Source organism: Triturus cristatus, chromosome 3_1, assembly GCF_964204655.1.
Source record: "Triturus cristatus chromosome 3_1, aTriCri1.1, whole genome shotgun sequence".
Lineage (NCBI taxonomy): Eukaryota > Metazoa > Chordata > Amphibia > Caudata > Salamandridae > Triturus > Triturus cristatus.
In genome coordinates this window covers 809,841,422-809,853,356 of record NC_140583.1, presented here as the reverse complement: position 1 = coordinate 809,853,356, position 11,935 = coordinate 809,841,422, and the positions used below count along the sequence as shown (strand labels likewise).

At 43.1% G+C, this 11,935-nt stretch overlaps 1 protein-coding gene across 1 annotated transcript in view; it reads left to right on the top strand.

Annotated features, from left to right (window-relative positions):
• Nucleotides 1–1,710: 1,710 nt before the first annotated feature.
• Nucleotides 1,711–11,935, top strand: part of NDUFA10 (NADH:ubiquinone oxidoreductase subunit A10) — a 145,455-nt gene continuing 135,230 nt past the window's right edge. Inside the window, exon 1 of the mRNA XM_085645142.1 lies at nt 1,711–1,865. Within this exon, the coding sequence (XP_085501268.1) occupies nt 1,812–1,865 (54 nt within the window). The 5' untranslated portion in view covers nt 1,711–1,811. The remainder of the gene's footprint in view (nt 1,866–11,935) is intronic.

The following is an 11,935-nucleotide window of genomic DNA, read 5'->3' as shown; positions in this document are numbered from 1 at the left end:
CAATGGGCTGCTATTAGAGCCTTTAGAGATCCCTTTCTGTTGCAGTTGTATCTGTCTTTTATGTATTTCCACCTTAAAAGGCCTGTGATTCATTCTCCAGTACCTCCTTGGGACCTCCCTTTAGTTCTGACCTCCCTTAAGGGCCCTCAGTTTGAGCCTTTCCCTTCTGTTTCTCTAACATTGAAAGTGTTCTTCCTGGTGGCTGTTACGTCAGGACAATGGTTGGGGGAGATCGGGGTCTCCTTTTTAACATGCTGTTTTTTAGATTCTTTGAAGACAAGGAGGTTCTCCGTACAGATGCTGCGTTCATTCCTTAGGTACCCTCAGTTTGTCATACTCTCAGGATTTGGCTGTTCTTGCTTTTTTCCCCATTCCTTGATCAGAGCAGGAAATGGCATGGCATACTCTGGATTTAGTCAGGGCATTGACTATTTATTTAGAAAGTTCGGCTTCTTTTAGAAAATCAGACTTTTTGTTTGTTTGCTTTGGAATTGGTAACAAGGTTAAGCGGCTTTCAGTGTCCACTCTAAGCCACTGGATTAAAACGGTTATCATCGTGTCCTATCAAGCAGCAGATACTGCCTTTTCTGAGGGTATATAAAAAATGTAAATCCGTATTTGTAAATCGCGAACTACTCACCCTTACAGGTCTCAAGGTGCCGTTTTGTAAACTAAGTGAGCTATTGCCCAGAGTCACATGGTGCTGAGCTGAGCTGCCCCCGGAACCAGGGATCGAACCATGAACCCTGTGCTGGAAGTCAGCTCCCTGGCTGCACCACACCTGTCCACCTCTATACAGGATCAGGCAACAATAGAGATTTCCTCTTCTTGGGCTGCCTTCAAAGGGGCTTACCTCAAATACATTTATGCAGCTTCTACGTGGGCTAATACTTTCATTTCTCATTATTGATTAAGTATGGGTGATTTGTTTTCTTCCTCTTTTGGTACAGCAGTCCTATTGCGGTACAATAATGTCTGTTATTCTGTTTTGATGGGCTACACATGGAATGCTCAATAAATTCATGGAGTTTTACATCTAACACTTGTGTATGTATCAATTTCCTTGCAGCTTGGTTTGTGGCTTGGGTGTACGCTCATTATGTTAGGACTGTGGCAAGGAAGTCGTTTGAGGTAGTTAATTACTGTAACTTCCCGGTAATCTGCTTTACTCCGATATAGTCTTCCTCGCCACAGTCCTATCTTTCCTCCCTGGTGATTGGGAAGAGGGAAATTGATAGGTTTATGTATTGAGCTTGGGTAAAACAGGAAATGGTGTGTGTAGGCTCCGCCTCTTTGTTGTCAGGAAGGATCTCTTCCTAGAGCCAATTTGGTAGTTTATTTTTTCCTGAAATAGTAAATTCTATCTAGTGAGCAGCTGAGTAGCTCATTCTGTTAGGAGTGTGGCGAGGAAGACTCCGATTCGAAGTAATAGCAATGAAGATCACTGGTAAGTAACCTAGAAATGTACAATTACATGCAAACTGAAAGCTTAGCAGCTACGTTCACACACTCTTGCAGAGGCATAGTCAGAGATCTGAAAACAAAGAATCCCCCATTCCTAAAAAGTTGCCCTGTTTTCGAATGTGTTAAAAATGTAATGGCGACAGAATTTAAATATTTTCCAGTAGGCGTAAATAATTATAGCACAATACTTCCCAACTAAGTAAACAGACGTGTAGAAGCCAGGCAGCTCACAACCTCGTCCACGCCCCCTTCGGAGGCTGAGGCGCGCAACTTTGACGTCACTGCAGTGCGCCGGTCGTAGGTTGTCCCTGGCTCCACTGGAAGGACGGGAGCTAGCTGGAGACAATATGGCAGTGGCATTGACGGCTTTCAGGGCAGCCGGGGGTGCCCTTCTGGGAGCGGTGAGAAGGGGAACGAAAGGGAGGGAACGGGGAAAGAGGCAAATAACCCACAGAGCTCAACAGTTGCTGAGGATTTGGTATTCAATCTCAGTGTGGTACACTGCCTTGAGTGAGCATGTCAAGGACTTAGGGGGGTGATTGAGGTTGCTTTATTTACTGAGTGACACTTTTCCAATAAAGGTGTGAGTTCGACTCCCCCGTCGCTCGCTTCAGTGTGAGCTGTTATGTGCCTCGCCACTGTGCCTGCTCCTAAGTGAGATACTTCCCCCGTGGCTAAGGCAATTTATTCCCGATGCGCAGTCCTGCCTTTTAGCTACGAATTAGCTGCCTTCAAATATCGATGGTAATCGAGTCCGCCCTAAGGAATGTCAATGCCAGCAGCCACTAGACTAGAGTGACTAGATTAGACCATCACAGCCAACCATACCACGCTAACCAGCTTCCTTCGTAGTCACCACTTTAAAGTGCTTTTCTATTTGCCATTGCTGCCAATCCTAACAAAGCCTGAGTGGCTTCCAAACAGGAGCGAGTTATGGTATTTGGGACTATGGCTTGGGGTCAGGTGAGACTCCACTCTTAATTGAATTAGGGAATAATTTGACTAGACAATAGAGGACAAACTCTAATTTGGAGACATGAGTCTGGATAAATGTACGGTGTGTTGTGTGCCCTAACGTGTGTGGATAATTTAATGCACTATAACAAACCGGATCGTTACAGATTCATAAAACATGCATCGTTGTCAACTAGGGGACCATGACGGTGGAGGTTGAAACAGCATAAGGTTATAATATAAGTAGCATGTAGGACTGATGTGCTGCATAAACCCATCCAGTTTTTTGTTTCACCTACAGACCGCTTTGGCTGGTTGTTATCGAAGACCTATTGTCTACAGTACATGATGCCCCTACCAGTATAACTAAAGGATTCCTGTGAAACAGCATTCTTGAATCAGCCGCATCATGCAAAGAGATCGCACAGCACGTTAATTTGTTTGATTATATCAATTTGTCCAAAGTAGATCAGAGCACATTGCAAATCAATAACATCATTTAAAATGGTTCAAACACTATGTGCAAAAATGTCCCCTCCATAAGCCTTGACACAACGTAGTAAATGCATAACACTAACGTGAACAAGTGTGCACTGTATTTTCAAATGATTTAAAATACATTTGTGTATTCAATAAAGATGGGATTCAGACCAAACAGTACATTGTGTCAAAAGAAGTCCACGTAGGGGAGAATGTTTTAACTATGTTTAATATTATATTGATGAGTTCCATATACACTGGCCAGTTGGATGACTGAAAAATGTAAACACCCCATGTACCCACCCAAACAGCCCTCTCCTGTATTCTTCTGCTGCTCCAGACTAGGGATGTAGTTTGCACCAAAAGTCATAACGATAAATGAGGGTAGGATGACCCCCACTGTGGACTTCAGGTCTATCTTAAGGAGGGGAGCTATAGTACGGTACTGTGGACATGGTGTGGGGTATGGTGTTGTGAGAGGTGAAGCACCCCCAAGTACGTAAGGCATGTGATTTCCCTGAACTCCTGCAAAAGGAGTGCTATGCAAGGTCCCCATGTTTTCTCAGAGAGGGCCACCCTCCCCTTCAGCCTGGCTGAGATTTGCACCATCCCCAGGAGTTTCCGCAGTCTGTTGAGCCATACACTGTATTTTGGCTTCGTGTCCTTTCCCCAAAAAGCTGCGATCTCCTGTAGGCTGCAACTGAGCTACGGTAATTGTTATGTTAGGGAATTTTTTAAGTTTGCATGTTCCCGAAGGTGTCTTGTCGCTATCTGAGAGAGCGGTCTAGTAACAGTTTCAGAGGTTAAATAGCCAAGTTTTTGTCTCCTTCCTAAATGCCAGCAGAGAAGGCATGGCTCTGATTTGAGGTGGCAGACTGTTCCATAGTTTGACTGTACTGTAAATATTGCTTCTGCCACCGCAGTGCGCCTTTTTGATTTTTGGGTGGCTAAGATGTTAGAATTGGCAGAGCGGAGATCTCTGTTGGAAATGTATAGTTTAAAAACCCATCTGAGAAATTCCGGCCCAGTGTTGTTTAATCCTTTATGCCCATGGCATAATGCTGATAGGCAGCCAGCGTAGCTTGCAAAGTCCCTGAGAAACAGACTGATACTTAGGGAGCTTAAGGATTATTTTAGCCACTGCACTTTGAACCAGCTGCTTCCATCTCATATGTTTTTCTTGGATGTTTAGGTAGAGACTATTGCAATAGTCCAATTCAGATAAAACTAGTGCAGTGATCAGGGTTTTCCTATAGCTGTCTGAGATGAAGGGTAGGATTTTCCTGATCAATTTTAAGATGTAATACGCTGAAGAGGTCGTAGCTGAAACGTGGGCACCCATGTTGAGGTTGTCATCGATGATGACTCCCAAGTTTTTGGCTTTGGTGACAGGAATGGGAGGGTGAGGAAGATGCTTAGGCCACCAGTTAAGGGACCAAGCTAGGGCGAACTTCCCGAAAACAATAATCTCGGTTTTACCTGAATTGAGTTTCAGTCACCGTTGACTCATCCAATTGCTGACCCCCTTGATACAGTTCCGACATCTTTGAGGGCCAGACGTGTCATTGTTAGCAGCAGCAATTATCAATTGGGTATCGTCAGCGAATGATGTTACCTCCAAGTTGAAACTTTTAATAAACAGGGCCAGTTTAGCTACATAAACATTGAAAAGCGTGGGTCTTAAAGATGATCCCTGGGGGACGCCGCATGGTAAGGAGTATGGGGTAGATTTATATTTTCCTAGAGATACCGTTTGTATTCAGTCTCTAAGGAAAGAGGTGAGCAGATCCAGTGCTTTGCCGTCACTCCAATTTCCGCAAGGCAGTGGATGAGGGTTGTGTGGTCTGCTGTATCGAACGCAGCCGATAAGTCCAATGGGATCATGACTGCAAAACCTCCCTTGTCCACTACTATCCTTACCTCTCCATTTGCTTTGACCAGGGCAGTTTCCGTACGGTGTCTTGGTCTAAAACCAAACTGGGTGGTATCAAAAAGCTGGTTATCCTGAATATATTTAGATAATTCAGTATTCATGATGTTTTCACAGATTAGATGGCGAGGCATGCGTGCGATTGGGCGATAGTTGGAGGTATCAGTACAGCTCAGGTTAGATTTTTTAAGAGAGGGAGGATGGAAGCCTGTATCCAGATAAGTGAAAAAGTGCCTGTGGAGAACATAATGTTAAAGGTGTTCGACAGGTTCCGAGCGATAATATCTGGAGCCAGTTTCAATATCTTTACCGGACAGGCGTCATAGGGGAAACCAGATTTGCTATGCAGAATCAGGGAGATCACTTGTTCTGGTGTGGTGGCAGAGAAATTGTGAAACAAGTGGTCACCCTGTTCCTTCAGATTAGATTGTTCTGAAAGCAGCGAACTGTGGTTATCAAAGTTTTTAAAAAGTCTGTTATCTTTTTCCTTAAATGAATTTGCCAAAGCATTACAAAACATCTGACTATGGAACAAGTTATTGTTATTGGAGTAATTTGTAATATTGTAATGCCTCTTACTAATCTTAATAGATAAGTTGGCCTGTTAGGTAAACCTAGGCAAATGTATGCTGAGAATTGCAGGATATCAGTAAAAAAGATGGCATTTATGCTAGTTATTACTTATTGCAAGTCCAGGGGAGTTTAGGGCACCAATATAATAGGTGCGTCACTGTTCCCATACTCCCACACCCCCTGCCATCTGTCCGTAGACTTCATAGGATTCCAGCTATGTATGCAAGCTGGGTTGTAATATCGATACAGTATAGTTTTTCTCAGGGCCTTCTTCCCTTTAATGCTCAAGGCACAGGTGCATGTTCTATAAAAAAAGTCCATCCATTCCTTATCCAAGTGTGAATACTCTAGTTCTACATCCCACTTTTCTGTGCTTGAGATTTCGATAGAGGAGTCATTTTTTGAATGCTTTTTATAAAAGTACAGTAATATGTGATTGAGAAATGGGTCATCACCAACCATGATGACAAACAGTGTCAGCTGTCTATTGGCATTAGATTTGATAGATGACAGGATCACCCAGTGTCTGATTTGTAGATATTGTATGCACTCATTCTCCAGGATGCCATACTGGACTTCAATTGCTTGAAGTTTTGCAGGCTCTCTACATCATAAAAATCTTTTACCCTCTTACAGTCTGCTACTCTGCAAATTTATTACTGGTTAATGTGGGGTGAATTCTGGATTATTGGTGTCATTGGGGAAGGCATTGTTGTAAGACCCTTGATTACTGCCACCCTGTCTCATGCTTCTAATGTGGTACTAGTGAATGGGGAAGATTATACCCCAATGACTGCGGAAAAGTACACACCTGCTTCCTGGTTCACCAAAGGACCAAGATTATGGATGGAGTGCTGTAACTTTTTGACCACTCGCCCCGAGTCATGACATCTGGGTTTAATCCATCGTTTGCTTGCTCACTATGCACCCCAGTTTGGGCCCAGCCATATGCAATTCAGTCTTGACCCTGCTCCTCATGGGAACAGTCCAGCCCAAACTGCCAGGCCTGGTCCTTCCTGGACCGGAAACAAGCATCCTGGGACCAGTTCGAGGTATCACCTTTCATCGGCCAAGCTAGCTTGAATTTAGTTGCACAGCGAGCAAGGAACCCACATCTGGGCAAACCCATGGCCACTTAGAGCAAACACTGCAAGATGATGGACGGCATCAAACACTTACCCCCAGTCAATAGATCTGGGATTAATCCATCATTCTTTTATCACTATGCCACCCCGTTTGGACTCCCCCATATGCAAATCAGTCTTGACCCTGCTCCTCATGGGAACAGACCAGTCCGAACTGCCAGGCCAGGTCCTACCTGGTCCGGAAACAAACAACTTGGGATCACTTTTGAGGATGGATTTGGGCCAGATCTGTGATTGGGGGTGAATGTTTAACAATGTTCAGCATTCTGTCCATCATCTTTTTGTATTGCAATTTTCGCCCTAAGTGAGATGTGTACGTGGGTCACATGCTCACTACGCCACCAGATTCAAGTTAGCCTGATTGATGAGGGGTGATACCCCAAAACTGGTCTCAGGATGCTTGTTTTCCGGTCCAGGGAGGACCTACATGGCAGTTCGGGCTGGACTGTCCCATGGGGAGCAGGGTCAAAGACTGATTAGCATACGGTTGGCTCCAAACTGGAATAACGTGGTGAGCAAGAAAACTATGGATTTAGGCCCAGATCTGTGACTGGGGGTGAGTGCTTGACAATGTTCAGTATTCCGCCCATCATCTTTTTGTATTCCTATCTTCTGATTTTTTCACTTGTTTTCCAGCTCTAGTCTGTTGTGCTTTCTTGTGTTTTCTTTCAGTGCTGTATTTGGCTGCTAGTGATATATAAATTCCCCACTTATGACTGCTTTAAGTGTCTCCCAGATGGCCGACATGTGAGGTACTGAGTGTTCATTTTCTTGGAGGAAGTCTGAGATCCTCTGTCTGATAGTTGTAGGAGCTTGCTTGTTTTTCATGAGGTCATTCAATCAATACAACTGTGAGAGGAAGGTTAGCTGCAGTATAAGAAGGATAGGCAAGTAGTTGGACAGTGCTGCGACCCTGATCTCTGTGTTGTGTTCTGGCCACTATGTGCATGTACCATGGAAATAATCAAGCCTGGCATAAGTCTGTTGAAGAGAAGAATTTGTAGTGTCTATTTCTAAGGTTCTGAAGAGTTGAAATATCCGTCAAGCTCAGATCTCTCAGCAACCCCATCCCCGCCTTGGACAGGGATCCTGTCTGGCCCACCCTTTGTAGAGCTTTGTCTAGATTCAGGCCCATAGATATACTGATATTCCTTCTCAGCAGTACTTCTGAATCTGGGCAAGACATGATTTTTGAGAATACTTCCCTTAAGAACTTGTCTTAGCCTTCAATATAATGTGATGAGATCAAGAGATACTAGAAACAATTTTTCAGTATCAAATTCCATACCTTCTATAATGTTAATGATCTTAGGGAGAAGACAATGCCGGGGGTCCTGGGTATTTTGTTTTAAAAATATTTTAATTCTCTTAGTCCAATCCATTCCTCCTTATGTCCATATTCGAGTAGGGTGTTAATGTTGTCGAGTAGTTCCATGCATGGAACTCTTTCACGTTTCTGGTAGTTTTCTGTATCCAAGACTTGGTGCATGCCTTCCGTGATGTATTTCTCCTTGTTTAGAACTAATATGGCTTCGCCCTTTTCTGCTGGTTTGATGACATTATCATTTTTCTTTAATTAAGTCAAAGCCTGACATAATGGTCGAGATATGTTGGGTGTAAAATATTTGAATATTTTTTAAAGCTGACGTGAAGCTGAAAGTACAGCAGTCGCAAAGGTAATAATTTCAGCGGGCATTTCAGTGTTTGGAGGAACAAAGGTAGATTTTCTCCGTAGGTCAGTGATTTCAATCTTGCCAGTCCCTTCTCTGTCCTGGGAAATAGGTTCTTAATTGGATTTTGTGAAAGCATTCAGTGACTTCTATTTTTAACTGAATAAAGGATAGACTTCTCAACAGAACTGATAATTGGTCTTGAGATAAATTTGCATCAGCTATGTATCGAACAGGCCTCATCACCTCTTGTAACATCTGCGATGTTGCCGCATTTCCCATGGTGGATCCGCCCATGCTCTTCCTCTTACTAAATACGGCTATTAAGGAATATGTCTGTTTTAATTAATACCAGATGTTCCTTCACCTGTTTCTTGATCAGTGGTGAATTCTAAAGATGAGGTATCTGAAAAACTGATGACGCTTTGGTGGAACTGACCACAATAATCCATTAGCGGTTTTGTTTTCTCTGTCTACAATAATAATCTTCCCTCGTATATGGATAAGTTTAAAGTTCAAAGTTCTTTTATCTTGGGATTGCATTATAAATTACTGTTTTCCTCCTTTTGTCCTAGTATTTCCATCATATGATTAAGGTCCTCTTGAGGAAAAAAAACAAGTAAGCACCCACTTTAAAATCATAAACGTCTTTCTCCTCCCACCTCCCATCTCGTCATCCCTTCTAATTAATCTTCATACTATCTGTGGAGTTCAACCACCAGCCCATGTCATGACCAGACCTCGAAAGGTGAATGAGGTCGAAATATATCCACATCTAAAGAGCAAGTGAACCTTTATTGAATATGTCTCTCTTATAATTCATTCCGAATGATCATTTTGTTTGCAAAATTGGAAAAAAGTCACTGAACGTCCTAAGAGGCTACCTGAGCCACCTCTATGGGATGGATTGGATCTGGGGAAGGACGACTAACCTGCTGGGGTGGAAGGGAAAGGTGACGTAGATGCTGAGCGAACTGCAGAGTGTGGAGGGACATGGGTTGTGGGATCTCATTGATATCGCAAAGCTGAGGGACATCTGTGCGAAGGGGACATGATTCCATTTGCGGAGCTCCGGCAACAATATGAGTTAACTGGGGCCTATTTCACCATTACCTGCAAGTGCAACATATACTCTGTGGCTATGGGACCTTACTGAACAAGGTGGTGGAGAAGATGCCACTGGAATTTAGGCTCCTGGGATTCCTGCTACACAACATGCGATTTCCTAAATTTATACCACTCTCCTTGCTTGTATCCTACCCCCTCCTCTACACACTCGGTACCAAATGGAAACGTGACATGGGGGTCGTGGAACACGATGCATTGGGTGGAGGCCTACCGGTATCTCAGGGAGATGGCCATACGGGTGAGGTTCCGGCTTATACAATTGAAAATACTCTATAGGCCATATTTCATGAGGACATGCCTGTTTGCAATGGGGAGGACCAGTGATGACCTGTGCCAAAGAAGGTGTCTGAAGAAGAGGTTCTTAGTACACACACTGTGGGCCTGCCTCTCGCTAAGGCATACTGTAGAGAAAAAAGCAGCAAGATATCTTATTTCATCGATTAAACACTGGACCTGATGCCCAGCTTAGTGATGTTAAGAATTTGGGAGGAACTCACCCTGATTAGGTATGCCCTACTATTCTGTAATGTGGCATTGATGGTAGTACGGAGAGACATAAACAGGTTTTGGGGGGTGGCCACAATCCTGAAAGTGGCTGATTGGCAGAGGAATTTGAACTGGTGTATGAGGGCTGAAAAGTTGGTTTACCAAGCTCATGGCTGCCCTTGTAATTTTGAGAAAGTGTGGAGCCCGTGGCAGAATGCGAGGGAGAGCCTGAAGTGAGACAGGCCTCAACTTTTGCGAGGGACTGGTGACCATCTCCTGAGTGACCCCTTACATAGAGACAATCATCTACCGAACCCTCATGTGTATGTATGTCGTTGACTGTTGGGTCAAAATATAACAAGATATTTTGGAGGGGAGTGAGTGTGGTGCGAGAACACGTGACTTCTCTGTTACAGTTTGGTTATTTGTCTGTTTTTGGGATAAAACCTAATAAATGGATTTTTTTTTTAAATGGGCAGTTATCACCAATGCATTTCCTCCATCAGTACTTTGCCGTCTTTAGTTTGCACATTCTTCTGATCATGTCCACTGATAATCTGACATTTCCGACATCAACAGTATCGTGGATATGTTATTTATTGTTTCACAATATCTTAATCACATACCTAAATTAATTTGCAGTAGATTGCACCTTTCCAGTCAATACGTCTGCATGATGTATGTAAAAGACGTTCTTGCATCATGAAAATTATTCTGTTATATATTTGCCACGCTATTTAATGCTTGAGAAAATTAACTTAAACCTATTATGCATAATAAGGCTCCCACCCTCCACTTCAGAGGAAATTGAACCTTCATAATACCACATTGAAAGTAGTATCTTCGTGATCCCGTATTAATTTGTTTAGATTGACTTTGTCTGCACTATTATATTGTTGCACCACCCCCTAAAATATGTTCTCCGCTATTTGTTTTATCGGATAGCTTAGCCTTTAATTTGTGCCACTTTGATTGTTCTACATTGTGCTACTTTAATACTGCGAGTAATGTTAATTTTGTGTTACTTTAATGTACTGTTATGTCTTAGCCTTAGCCCAGCCTCTTTTAATGCTTTCTGCTCATCTAAGCTCCTTGCACAAAAGGCTTGACCTGTGCCTAGGAACCTAAACTCACCTGTTGCCAACCACCCACTTTTCACAGCATTGTATGAATGAGCTGTATCCACTCTAAACTTTGGGTAGGGGTACTCTTTGCGTGTTCCCTATAACTACCAACATTTTCCGTATAATGCAGCAGTGTGGCACAGCTTTCACAGTAACGCCACAACTTTTGTCCCTACGCTTATTATTGGCAGTCTGTGTCAATCTGGATAAGCCATGGAGGTAGAATCAGAGGTAGAGGGTGGCAGGAGGGTAAGAGGTGCAGTCAGGAATCATAAAAACTGTAACCGCTGTAGGCTTTGATTACGGATATGGCCTAATTGGTTTGATCACAGTGCACCTTTCTAGCCCCCTTTGCTACCTATTGGCCTAGTTTACTGGGTTTAACCTGCTGAGCCACAGTTTTCTCATTGCACACTGGCAGTAAGCTTCAGTCAATAAATGTAGCATCATGGGCTAATCGCCTTACACCTATTTCATTGCAGACTGTCTCTAAGTCTTGGTTGACCCATGTGATCTGTCATGATTTCATCACCTTACATTTTCCAATAAGCTTTCTTTAAGCATTGGTAAGTGGAGATTGCTTTTTGTGATACATTTTCCTCTCATTACAGACTGCTTTTGAGCCCATGCTTGCATATGTTGACTCATGGTTCCATCACCTAGCTGTATGAAAAATGAAAATTAAGTGTTGAATTTATTTGGAGAGAAATGAATGGCAGCCGCCACATTCTTTCACTTGATATCTAGACTTTGGCATCCCACCTATAAATTGTTTCTTTGTCTACTTTTTAAAGAGCTTTCCTTGAACATAACCTGATTGTAGTAATTTCTTGTTGTAGTTGAGGGTTGGGGAAGGTACAGCTTCCAATAGGCTCGTACTTGAGATGGTAGCTCTACTTCTGGGTGCCTGGTGAATGTATATTTAGGAGGGATTTGCAGCATACGCCCCAGCTTATACATAAATGTCATGGCATAACCAAT